General features: G+C 43.2%; 1 protein-coding gene across 4 annotated transcripts in view; it reads right to left on the bottom strand.

Annotated features, from left to right (window-relative positions):
- The window catches only part of CDH4 (cadherin 4), a 471,037-nt gene that overhangs the window by 258,409 nt on the left and 198,454 nt on the right, over nt 1–14,174 (bottom strand). Inside the window, exon 1 of one of the 4 annotated variants that reach the window (XM_056548618.1) lies at nt 108–417. The exons of the other annotated variants lie outside the window; for them this stretch is intronic. Coding sequence (XP_056404593.1) covers nt 108–123 — 16 coding nt within the window. The 5' untranslated portion in view covers nt 124–417. Of the gene's footprint in view, nt 1–107; nt 418–14,174 lie in introns of those variants that run through there. 4 annotated transcript variants of the gene reach the window in all.

Raw genomic sequence — 14,174 nt, 5'->3', positions numbered from 1 at the left:
TGCATTTACCGTGTCTGTTATCTGGGGAACGAGGAGGCGTTCATATTCCCTCTAATGGTATATACTGTAATTCTGCCAGCTTTATGTTTTTTTTAACATGTACATACCAAAGCAGGAAGTCATAAATGAGGGGAATGAATGACTCCTTTATAGTGACAATGATGGCGGCTGTCAGCCCGCGCAGTAGGGGCCCCTGTGTATAGTGAAGAAAACTGGAAGGGGAGGGAGACGTCGGGAATGACTGACATGTGTATAAGAATGTCCCCACGACAGCCGCTCTCTGTGGCAGCTATAATTCTGGCCGAAATCGAGATAATGAAAATTATTGTTGTTCTCCGTGGTTTTTACTTGTCTCTTAATTATATGTTCCCCCTCCCCCACCAATTTATAAACAAGCAAGTCTCTATCACCGCCATAAGCACGCCTACACTGCCTACTGTATTTTCTAGCATAGGTTTTGTTTCGTTTTTCCAAATTACTACCCAGAATCCCACTGCAGTAGAAAATGTACACTATGAGGGAGATTTATTAAAACCTGTGCAAAGGAAAAGTTGCCCAGTTGCCCATAGCAACCAATCAGGTTGCTTCTTTCATTTTGCAGAGGCCTTGATAAAAATGAAAGAAGCAATCTGATTGGTTGCTATGGGCAACTTCTCCTCTGGACAGGTTTTGATAAATCTTCCCCTATATATAGCTGCAAGCCCTTGGGGCACATGCAAAACCCCAGCCCACCATCTATTCCAGTGATTCCAAACAGGGGTGCTCTGCCACCCTGAGGTGCCATGAGAGCCCTCCTGGGATGTCACAGTACTACATTTGAATTATGCTTGGGGGGATGGGACATGAGCCCTAAATGCGATTACTGCCAAGGAATAAAATGGGAGCACTTCATTTTATTACTGCTGGGGGATGAGATGTGAACCTTGAATGCATGTGCAAGGATTTTGGTCACTCTAGGCAAACCTTATTTTGCCACCCCTTTGGCTCTGCCCTTTTGGTATCTGGTAGATACCAGCTCTACTCAGGCTCTGAAAATTGTAAAAGTGATTACTGCTACATGTAGGGACTCACAGGTGACGTATTTTCGGAGTCGTTCACTTTTTTTCTTCTTTATCTGGCCCAGGGTTGCCCCTATAAAGGAAGGCTCCTCAAATTGCCCCTCACATTGCCTCCACATTCCCTCACATTGCCCCCACATTCCTCATATTAGTTCCCATATTTACTCACATTGCCCCCCATATTCCTCACATTGCCCCCCCATATTCAATCATATTTCCTCCACATTCCCTCACATTGCCCCCCATATTTACACACATTGCCCCCCATATTCCTCACATTGCCCCCCATATTCACTCAAATTGCCCTTCCATATCCACTGAGCACTTACTGCCAGATTACAGCTGATCCCTGGGGATCCCAGCAGGTGTATTGATAGGGGATAACATGTCTGATCGTGGGGGTCCCAAGCGGCGGGACCTCTCATCTTGGCTGCGGCACCCCAGAAATCTGGTGCACGGATCCCACTTTGCTCCGTGCCGGATGACTGGCGATGAGAGGCAGAGGTCCATGACGTCACAGCCACGCCCCCTCAGTGCAAGTCTATTGGCCACGCCCCCTCTGAAAGACTTGCATTGAGGGGGCATGGCCGTGACGTCATGAGCAGGGCGTGACCATGATGTCCCGAGCCTCCGACACTGCACTCGACGCTCTAAACAAAGGCCGGGTGCAGCAGGGAGATCGCTGGGGGTCCCCAGTGGCTGGACCCCCACGATCAGACATCTTATTCCCTATCCTTTGAATAAGGGATAAGATGTCTAGGGGTGGAGTACCCCCTTTAAATCTCAAAAGTTTGATTGGTCAGGTTCGTGTTTAGACCCACTGATCAAGAGAAGGAGTCAGGAGACGCACTAAGCGTTCTCTCCCTGGCTTTGCTGCTTTTCGTGTCTTGCTGCAGTAGATGGTCTCCATAGACTTACTATAGAATCAGTCTCCTGCAGCGAGTTCAGAAAAGCATAGAGTTGGGAATGGAAGTGCGCTGACAGCTCGTAATGACTGATCAAAACGTTTGACACTTCCTTAAAATATGTCAGACGTTTTTTTGAAAATCTAGTAAAGCTTTAAACATTTCATATAGCTGTAAGCTGAAGACAATCCCTCCTGACACCCCCATATATTTGCGTGCTTAGTATGGCCAAGTGTGCAAGTATTCTGAATGAGAAATGGGAAGTAAGCTGTTGCCAGATACCTCTGGCGGCAGTTTATTTCCCCTGAGCACAAGATAAGGATTCAGTCCCTGGCTGTCAATCAAATCCGAATCATGCACTGCTTTAGAGAAAGACAGAGCGGAAAGCCAAAGAGTGAAGAGAGCTGCCGCGCACTTCACCACCATATAACTCGCGATCACAGCAGGTCTCTGGACAATGGGGGAGATTTATCAAAACCTGTGCAGAGGAAGAGTGGTGCAGTTGCCCATAGCAACCAATCAGATTGCTTCTTTCATTTTCCACAGGCCTCTAAAGAGGCCTGTGGAAAATGAAAGAAGCAATCTGATTGGTTGCTATGGGCAACTGCACCACTCTTCCTCTGCACAGGTTTTGATAAATCTCCCCCAATATGTTAAAAGTTTTTTTTCAAATGGCGGTAAGCAACAGATATTCCAATTGTGAGTTCAAGATAAGTTGTCGCAACTCAGCACTGCTACGTCTGTATGTGGCTTGGATTGAATGGAGAATTCTAATATATCCAAATAATTCTACACATCAGACCTCTCTTGAAACGTCTGGGAGGCCGGTGAAGACTTGCAAGGTTAGTGGTTGTGAAAGCTCATCTGCAACAAGAGAGGTGTAGGGGGGGGGGGGGGGGGGTCTGTTACTGTTTTTGCAATTGAGTCTATCTAAAAATAAACTGCAGGAAGATATAATGCCTCATATGGATCAATGATGTCAAGTAATTATCCTTGATCCTAGGAGAAGCAATGGATGGTGACCATATGATAAGAGCCTCGGCGTTCTGAATGTATGGAGCCCATAAATATGCTAATAGAAATATGTGATTTCCATCAGTTATTTACAACGCTATAGCACATGGCAATGTATATGAATACTGATCACCTGCGCAAGTCGCAAACTTAAGAGTAATCCGCACGGACAGCTATCCATTTCATAAAGCCAGTGTTCTCTCACACCCCAGATGAGAAGGAGTCATTGTAATGTTTAATAAGTGGTGATAATCAGATTGCGGATGCCGCTCAGTACCGGTGTGACTCCAAGGAAGACTTTTCATTTGTGGAGAATAAGAAAGGATTATTAAGGAAGGATTTGTTCCTTAATCCGTAATCAGAAAAGTATGTAGTCTGGTACACGCGCTCTCAAGCACAAACTTTTATCTGTCTGCCCCTGTGGATGACTTCACCAGGAGAACGTACACTCGGTATTATTTCGGTATATGGCGCTATGATTGATCAACTGATTTGCAGGATTATGCAGTAATATTTGCGCACGTTAAGGGAGTACTGCGTGGCTACTACTCTTTATTTATGTACCACATAGTAGTAGAATTGTATGTATGAAGGCTGCAAACTGTAGTATTATCTTGGCGGTATTAGGTTTCTTTCACACTGCAGTAAGGACGTGGCAGTGTGATGGCCATCGGGGGAGCATGGGGGATAGCGGAAGAAAAAATACTGCTTGCGCTGTCTTTTTTTTATTTTTTTATTTAATTTTCATACTTATATATAAAACAAACAAATAAGGAAAAAGGGAGAAACGGGAAAACGTAAATACTACTGCTCCTAAACCAGGAGCATATTATACGATGTTATACTAAACCAAACATTTCCATTCATCCATACACACATACTACCACAGGCGCAGACCCATCAATACAGCTTGCGCTGTCTTTTTCTCCCGCTGCTCTCCCTGAAAAACAGCGGCGCCCGACAGACCCCATTGACTATAATGGATCCATCAAGATCCGATGTTGCCCGTTGCACCCTTTCAAAATTAAGGCCATCAAACTAGGGGGAAAAGAAAGAGTTTGACGGCCGTTCTTGGGGTGCAATGGCAGTGTGAAAAAAAGCGTTATATGGCTTTAAATCTACGGAAAAACAGGAAAAGGTTACTTGCTTAATACCCTGGACACCTTTTTCTAGAAAAATTTTTTTAAAACTCTGTGCCCACAATATATACGGTGGTCCCTCAACATACAATGGTAATCCGTTCCAAATGAACCATCGTTTGTTGAAACCATCGTATGTTGAGGGATCCGTGCAATGTAAAGTATAGGAAGTAATACTCACCTGTCCCCGCCGCTCCGGACCCGTCACCGCTGCCCTGGATGTCGTCCTCCATAGCTGTCGCGGCGTCCCCGTGGTGTCCCTGACACTCCGGACGTCTCTGCTTCCCCGGGATCCTCGCTCTATGCTCTTCGTCGCCGTCATCACGTCACTACGCACGCACGCGGCTCCTATTGGATGATGGGATGGCGTGCGTGCGACGTGAGGACAAAGAAGGAGAGCGCCGGCGATGGAGGGGATCGTGAAGAGGATGCTCCGGAGCCCCGAGGACAGGTAGGAGACCATCACCGGAGCACACGGGGCACCGTAAACGGCTATCTGTCGGCAGCTGAAGCAGTCAGCGCTGCCGGATAGCCGTTTATGCGAAGCATCGTATGTTGATGCTGCCTTCAACATGCGATGGCCTCTGAGAGGACATCGTATGTTGAAATGATCATATGTCGGGGCCATCGTAGGTCGGCAATGTAGTTAGCGGAACCACTATTACAATTTACAGACTAAACGGAAAGAGTTGATAATCTTTTTAGATACTATATTACAATAACTATGTTTATACGACTTTAGTATCTTTAATATTTTAAGTAGATTTCTAGAAAAAAAAAAATCATGAAAATCGCTTAATATGTTTTCATTTCTCTTGTATCACAGCTGGCTTTAAAGAGACCCCATATCTTAAATGTCTCTTAAAGGGGTACTCCGGTGCTCTAGTGTTCTGAACATTTTGTTCAGAACGCTTGGAGCTGAAGGCTGTGATCGTGATGTCACGGCCACGCCCCCTCCACTCATGTCGGCAGACACGCCCCCTCCCATAGAAATGAATGGAGGGGCGTGGCTGTGACATCACGACCAGTGCTGCAGAAACTCAGCATTTGTTTAGAGCTCCGGGTGCTGCAGGAGATCTTGGGGGGCACCAGCACTCGGACGCCCATGATCAGACATCTTATCTCCTATCTTTTGGATAGGGGATAAGATGTCTTGCAGCGGAGTACCCCTTTAAGTTTATTTGAAAGCAACCTATTATTCCCTGTTCCCAGCCATTTTAGGAGCAATATTTCTGGTGACGAATAGCTCTGTAATGCAGCATTCGATGGAGCACAACACAATTGTGTGCAGGGCAGAATAAGATCCCATTGATGTATATAGTTGTTGTGCTACTGTCACCCTAAAACAGCTTTCTACTGTCTGTCTGGACTAATCCACTGAATTTCAAAGCAAATCATTGGTGTATTGTGTAAGGGGGGGGGGGCATGAGGGGATACTCTATGATGAGAGCACTGTGGTCAGGCAGAAAATAAATGTAAAAAGAAAAAAACTTCCTGTGGAGCATACAGCAGCTGATAAGTACTGGAAGGATTAGAATTTTTAGATAGAAGTCATTTATAAATCTGTTTAACTTTCTGGCACCAGTTGATTTAAAAGAAATTGTTTTCCACCGGAGTACCCCTTTAACCTCAAAGTTTATGATCAACACTGGTATAGACTGGCACTAGTTGCTGATATCTCATCCCTTTGAGTGTTTTAAGTTGCTAAGTAAAACTTTTCAGTTTTTTAACCTCACTAACTGTAAAATAGGGAACATTCCGGTATCACAGTTCCATATGTCAAATGTAACAGACATTTATTTGCAAACTATTCTCTAACTAATCTCTAATTACATTTTCATGAGCATGATCAGAAATTCCCCCAGCGAACAGGACGAAAGTTTCTTGTGGTCCCTGTGACGCGGACGCAGAGACATCCGAGCTGTGTAATTACAAACTGTTGTTTTACCCCCCTGGTTAATTGCTACATTGCTAAATCAATGCCGGCCACGACTTTCATTTGCAGCAAAATAATTAATTGCAACAAGGAGATGTTTGGAGACGTGAAGCGGTGACACCCGTTCTGATACGCATTCACAAAGGATTTGCTGTTGATACAGGGAACAGCACAATCTGTAATTAAGAAACCTTAAATTTAAAAGTAACCCTTTGTGGTCTTTGACTTAGTGGAAATTCATCTAATGATTGCATGTGCTACATGTCAGCCCCACCTAGACCATTTTCCACCAGACAGACCTTACATGAACTCAGCTGGCCCATGAAGCAGCAACCCGCCAGACAACAAGCTATGGCACTTGACATTCCTGGGTCCCAATCTAAAATCTGCTCTTCTGCCTAATGCTAAATCAGCGGTAGAGGGAACTTTGAGTTTCTCTGGCTCGAGGGCCCAGGTATGACTGTAAACTTGTCTGTTCACTACTGCCATCATTCATCTTTCTATTGCCTGGACTTCTTTCCTTGTGCTCCAAAACCCCAGTTGCCCATTATTTTTAAAGGGGTATTCCGGCTTTATACATCTTATCCCCTATCCAAAGGATAGGGGATAAGATGTATGATCGCAGTAGTCCTGCCGCTGGGGACCCCCGCGATCTCGATGCAGCCCCCGGCATTCTGTGCCGGGCGCTGCCTCCGAGACGGGGATGTGACCTCATGGCCACGCCCCTCCATTCATGTCTAAGGGAGGGGGCACGACGCCCGTCAAGCCCCTCCCATGGACATGAATGGAGGGGGCGTGACATCACTAGGGGGCATGGCCGTGATGACACGTCCCCGTCTCGGAGGCAGCGCCCGGCACAGTATGCTTTGGATAGGGGATAAGATGTATAAAGCCAGAATACCCCTATAACTTTACCGGCATCCTCTGGATGCAGATACAGTTGAATACTTTGAAAGAGCAGGGAGCCAGAGGCTCCCTGACCTGTTATTCTCTGCCAGGACTATGCATAGAATATCAGTGACATAACTGCATCGCACCACCTGCACCAGGTTGCGGACATACCCTATACATATATAAAGGAGTACAAATGTACTGTTTTTTTTTAGGTAAAATGAGCTACATCACTGTACTATTTTTGTCCCCCATGGATACACAAGCAATATGCAATACACCATATCAATGGATGCCCTAAAACAGTCGTCACAAAGGTCAACTGGGCAAAACAAAAAAGGCACATGGAGGGTAAGTAAATTATATATATATATATATATATATATATATATATATATATATAATCTCAAAGTGCACATTTTCAAAAAATGCTCATATGTTTGAAATATGTTTCATTTCACATAATGCATCAGTTTACACCTATTTATCATTGTGGTAAAACTCCGTTATCAGACCAGAAGAAGCCTCAGCCGCTCTGTTTGTCATGGGATCAAGGTTAGCTAGTTATGTTTTTTTCTGGAAACAAAAAGAGCTGTACTGGTGACACAAAGGAGAACAATTGTGTTATGTTGGGGGAACAGAACTGTTTTGGACCACACTGGGGGCATTATTATTTTGTAGGGGACACACAGTGCGAATAATAACTTCCAAGCGGAAATAAAGTAGGCATTATAGCCTTTTAGCTGTGGTCATTATTAATATGGTAATTATTATTGGGTTTGTGCTGAAAATAGGCATTATTACTGTCCGGAGGGCAGAAAGGTTACTTTATGGTGGGCAGTTACTCTGGGGAGCATTAGGAGAACCCCTATTACTATTTAGGGGCCTATATAAGGCAATAATAATATAAAAGATGGTACCTTTACTATGCGGTGCTTATTCCTTGTGTAGGCAGAGTTTTATTATAGCTTACCCATGTTGTGTTCCAGTTCAAGGAATTGTCCCCTCGAAATCTGGTTTGCTGGCAACTATGTATCTGGTCCTGGTATAGTGGAAACAATGTTATCTAATAACTATACATGTATAATAATAGTTATCCTATCACATTGTTGCTGCTATACCAGGACTGAATACATAGTTGCCAACAGTCCTGATTTAGAGAGGACAATCCTCTATGACAGTGCGGACCTCCAGATGTTGCAAAACTACAATTCCCAGCATGCCCGGACAGCCATCGGCTGTCCGGGCATGCTGGGAGTTGTAGTTTTGAAACATCTGGAGGTCGCAGGTTAAAGACCACTGCTCTATGACATTTCTCCTAGTCCTGGAAATTAGTGGAACATTAGCCCCTGATACTTTAAGACCCTAGCAATGTCCTATGTGCAGTATGCCCTCTCATCCATTACCCTGGGTCATTCTGTCATAGACTAAGGCACTACTATTAGTAACCCATCAAAACCTCCAAACTGGGGTCACTCTAGCACCCTCCTTTATGGCTCTGCACCCTGTGTTGACTGTACTCATTGCTCTTTGTGGGATAAAACTGTGACGTGCGTGAAGCTGCTGAGTAAAGGGTTAACACATAAAATCATAGCCTGGTTAATGGACAGACCTTTTCTGCATTAATTTCCATTAAAAACTACATACATCATCATGATGGCAGCGAGAACAATCCTCGTACAGGACTGATGGGCTTCCAGGCACCATAAAGAAAGATATATGGCCGTTTGCTCGACACCTGCCTTGTTACCAGACACATTACGGCTGCCCAATTTTGGGCATTTTTCACAATTTGGCTTCTGAAGTGATGAATTCAGTATGAGGATATCCGGATTCTGGAAGGGTGCCTGAGGCACCTTAACCATTTTAGGTCCCGGATAGTTTAATGTTTCCGGTGGTTATTCTGCTGGTGAAAAGTTCATTGATTTCAGTGAACTGCATTCTGGTCTGTAATAAACCCTCTCTTCACTCAAAAAACACAAAACTACCCAGATTTTAGTAAATAAGAAGTCACAGCAACAACCAACGAAGCCGTAAGTGATGTAGGTGACGCTGACAGTCTCTTACCATTGTGACTCACACGTCGCATAAACGGGGGTCTGTGCGCCCCTTTGCTAAGATTAGAACAAGGGATTGTCACAGAAGACTGCAGAGTTAGTGGTGGATGTGTAGGTGTAATGTCCCACAACAGGGTAGCAGCATTGGGTTTCTGAGTCGCTCACTGTCACTTTAAATGAAAATGTGTTTAAAGGGTACCTCTCATCAAAAAAACTTTTCATATATTATAGATTAATGTATACAGAATAACTTTACAATTGCATGTTATTAAAAAATATGCTTCTTTCTATTTAATTTTCCACTTTGAAGAAATGACCACTAGGGGTCTCCCTACCAGTCCTGGCAGCAAGCATTTCAGACTCATGCTGGAGTCCTAAACACTACGAGCTGCCAGTCTGCTTTGTTCACAAAGGAGAACACTCAGAGCTGCCAGCCTGCTTTGTTCACAGCCTGTTTGGCTGTGAACAAAGCAGTCTGGCAGCTCTGAGTGTTTAGGACTCCAGCATGAGTCAGAAATGCTTGCTGACAAGACTGATCGGGAAAAATACAATAGAAAGAAGCATATTTTTCATTAACATGCTATTGGAAAGTTATTCAACATTCATTAATCTAAAATATATCAAAAGTTTATTTGATGAGAGGTCCCCTTTAATGTTTGCTGCCGTTCATGTGCTTGCCTGATGCTGAAATGGTTACAAACCAGTTTCCACCCACAGTCTTGACATGTAACAAACTGTACTGTAGAGCCTCATACAAATCATTTCAGAGTGCCATCTTGTGGCCAAAACCAAACACTACAACCTCCATAGAGTAGCATTAGGGAAAAGGGATTGGGAGCCTAGAACTTTCCAAGGCCATGTGAGCCAGACTACAAAACCCTGGGTCATTGCCCTTTAGTGAAGACTAGTCTAGAGAAAGACACAGAAGGTAACAGTTGCATTTCTACCTCACGCAAGGCCTACTGTCAGGATAACAAGCAGGGGTAACATCTGTAGTACCACAATTCCCACCATACCTCCTGGGTCACCACATAGGCATTCCTCTTTATAGTCTATGGAAGTTATAGAAAACGCACCTGCTTCCTCCTGTGATCAAACTTAGTGATGGGCTGCATTGGCCATATTCGAATTTGCGATATTTTGCGAATATATAGACGAATATTTGCGAATTTCGCGCATTTGTTATATTCGCATATGCGAATATTTGCATATTCGCGTATTCGAGGAAGAAAACAGTGAGGGGGAGGGTAACTTTACTATTGGTTGCTAGGGATGTTGTTGATAACCTCTGACAAGTGTATTTGCATCATTCTAATTGGCCCACAAGTGAAAAGAAGGAATATGCAAATATGCGGAAAAAAATGAATATTCGCAATTTCGAATATATAGCATACATATTTGCAAATTTGCGATATTCGCAATAAAAATTTGAAATGCGAATATTCGCACCCAACACTAATCAAACTAAGATATGCCATAAATGTTACTGAATGGCAGGAATTAGAGATGAGCGAACTTACAGTAAATTCGATTCGTCACGAACTTCTCGGCTCGGCAGTTGATGACTTATCCTGCATAAATTAGTTCAGCTTTCAGGTGCTCCGGTCGGCTGGAAAAGGTGGATACATTCCTAGGAAAGAGTCTCCTAGGACTGTATCCACCTTTTCCAGCCCACGGGAGCACCTGAAAGCTGAACTAATTTATGCAGGAGAAGTCAACAACTGCCGAGCCGAGAAGTTCGTGACGAATCGAATTTACTGTAAGTTCGCTCATCTCTAGCAGGAATCCTCCTGCTATTGTATTGTCCTGACTAATGTTCAGGGCAGTTGCTGCATAACTTTCTCAAAGCTGGTTTATTATTACCGCTCAGGGTTGGCTTGATCTCGTTTCTGATTGGTTATTCTTTCTTAAAGTGTCTATTTACACATACAGTATCCTGCACATATTTGATGCACAGGATTTTAAAGATTTTACTATACAGTGATCACTCAACTTACAATGGCCTCAACATACAATAGTTTCAACATACAATGTTTTTTTCTGGACCATTGTAACTTGAAACCAGACTCAACATACAATGCTATGGACAGTCCAGATGTGAGACATGTCACAATTGGAGGAACTGACCAATCAGAATGGTAATTTTACTGGTAAATCACATGTATTACTGAAGTACATGCACTGATTGGCTGTCTGGTAGCGCCCCCTACAGTACAGGGAGGAACTACAAGTTCTGTACTACTCCTTACCTGTGCCAGGGTTAGCTGCTCCTTTGGACACCAAGTAAGGGTGGCTCCATTTGGGACACTGCGTGTACTGTATAGGACCCTGAAGAAGCTCCTGTCCTCTACATAAACCATTGTTTCTCAACCAGGGTGCCTCCAGCTGTTGCAAAACTACAACTCCCAGCATGCCCGGACAGCCGTTGGCTGTCCGGGCATGCTGGGAGTTGTAGTTTTGCAACAGCTGGAGGCACCCTGGTTGGGAAACACTGACATAAGACAGTGATTACAGCTCCCAGCAGATCTTTCTTACTTTTATATGTAAAGATTTGTTTTATCTATATTAGTTATCTACTTATTTTTCTTTATTCCTAGCTTTATCCTATTTTTGGATGACATTTTGGGGCTTCAGAACCAATTACCAGGTTTCCATAGAGTTATGGTCTCAACATACAATGGTTTCAACATACAATGGTCGTCCCAGAACCAATTAATATTTTAACTTGAGGGACCCCTGTAAACTGATTAAACAGCTTCAAATCTGCAGCATCTAATCCTGTGTATTAAATATGCACAGGACACTATATGTGTGAATAGACTATAAAAATCACTGACTTTTGCAGTATGATGTAGATTATAGAATATGTGCTGTGCTTTTGTCTGCAGCATTGCTTGTGAGTTTTCTAGCACCTTTTTCCAGTTTTATCTAGTTTTTCAGTAAATAAATAAATTATTAATAATGATAGTTCTTGGTTTACCCTTGTTTTATCCTTATATCTGTATTTCTTACCTGCTGCTTTTAATACAGTTTCAACTTTAAAGGGGTACTCCGGTGGAAAACTTTATTTTATTATTTTTTTTTTTTTAAATCAACTGGTGCCAGAAAGTTAAACAGATTTGTAAATTACTTCTATTCAAAAATCTTAATCCTTCCAGCACTTATTAGCTGCTGAATACTACAGAGGAAATGCTTTTCTGTTTGGAGCACAGAGCTCTCTGCTGACATCACAAGCACAGTGCTCTCTGCTGACATCTCTGTCCATTTTAGGAACTGTCCAGAGCAGCATAGGTTTGCTATGGGGATTTTCTCCTACTCTGGACAGTTCTTAAAATGGACAGAGATGTCAGCAGAGAGCACTGTGCTCGTGATTCAGCAGAGAGCTCTGTGTTACAAAAAGAGAAGAATTTCTTCTGTAGTATTCAGCAGCTAATAAGTACTGGAAGGATTTAGATTTTTTAATAGAAGTAATTTACAAATCTGTTTACCTTTCTGTCACTAGTTGATTTAAAAAAAAAAGTTTTCCACCGGAGTACCCCTTTAACAATCCCTGAACCTTATATGGTTTCACAGATGTTAATCTGATCGCACGGTGTCTTTGTTGTGGGACCTCAAGTATTCAGCTTTGATCTGTGGGGGAATCCATCCACATGAGTTCAATTTCCTGCAGCACCACCACAGGCAGAATAAAGAATTACATGGCTTGTATTAAAACCAATTAACTTTCTGTGTAGAGCATGGACAAGCCAAAGAGACTCTCTGTGTATACTTCTACAGTATTCCTGAATGGGAAAACTGCAATCTATTATTAAAGGAAAACGGTCATCTGGGTTATAGTGTGGGTGAACAGGAGCCAATGAGGGGTTAATGGGTTAAATACGTACCTCCAAAGATCGTCTTCCATCTTCCGTGAATGGTGCGCTGGAGGTGGGCCCGCCGGCTCAATTTTAATATTCATTGTTGCAGGTCATAGTTCATACATAGTTCATAAGGTTGAAAAAAGACCGGAGTCCATCAAGTTCAACCTATAACCCTAATAAGTCCGTATTGAGTTGAGTTGATCCAGAGGAAGGCAAAAAACCCTCATACTAGAGGTAAAAATTCCTTCCCGACTCCAATATGGCAGTCAGAATAAATCCCTGGATCAACGTTCTGTCCCTATAAATCTAGTATCCATAACCAGCAATGTTCTTACTCTCCAAAATTGCATCCAGCCCCTTTTTGAACTCTATTACTGAGTTCCCCATGACCACCTCCTCAGGCAGAGAATTCCACAGTCTCACTGCTCTTACAGTAAAGAACCCCCGTCTGTCCTGGTGGAGAAACCTTCTATCCTCTAGACGTAGAGGATGCCCCCTTGTTATAGATACAGTCCTGGGTATAAATAGATTATGGGAGAGATCTCTGTACTGTCCCCTGATATATTTATACATCGTTATTAGGTCGCCCCTAAGCCTTCTTTTTTCTAAACTAAATAACCTTAATTCTGATAATCTTTCTGGGTACTGTAGTCCTCCCATTCCCCGTATTACTCTGGTTGCCCGTCTTTGAACCCTCTCCAGCTCCACTATATCTTTCTTGTACACTGGTGCCCAGTACTGTACACAGTATTCTATGTGTGGTCTGACTAGTGATTTGTACAGGGGTAGAATTATTTCCTCGTTGTGGACATCTATGCCCCTATTGATGCACCCCATGATTTTATTAGCCTTGGCAGCAGCTGCCCGACACTGGTCACTACAGCTAAATTTACTGTTAACTAGACTCCCAAGTCCTTTTCCATGTCAGTCGTCCCAAGTGTTCTCCCATTTAATACATAATCCCAGCCCGGATTTTTCTTCCCATGTGCATTACCTTACATTTGTCAGTGTTGAACCTCATCTGCCACTTCCCAGCCCAAACCTCCAACCTATCCAGATCCATTTGTAACAGTGCACTGTCCTCTATAGTGTTTACCGCTTTACAGAGTTTATTGTCATCTGCAAAGATTGTTACTTTACAATTCAACCCCTCTACAAGGTCATTAATGAATATATTAAATAGAACAGGACCCAAGACTGACCCCTGTGGTCCCCACTAGTAACAGTCACCCAATCAGAATAAGTACCATTAATAATCACCCTTTGTTTCCTATCATTGAGCCAGTTACTTACCCACTTGCACACATTCTCCCC

Source organism: Hyla sarda, chromosome 12, assembly GCF_029499605.1.
Source record: "Hyla sarda isolate aHylSar1 chromosome 12, aHylSar1.hap1, whole genome shotgun sequence".
NCBI classification, from domain to species: domain Eukaryota; kingdom Metazoa; phylum Chordata; class Amphibia; order Anura; family Hylidae; genus Hyla; species Hyla sarda.
Note: the sequence above shows the minus strand (reverse complement) of the source record. Positions and strands in the feature narration are given on the sequence as shown.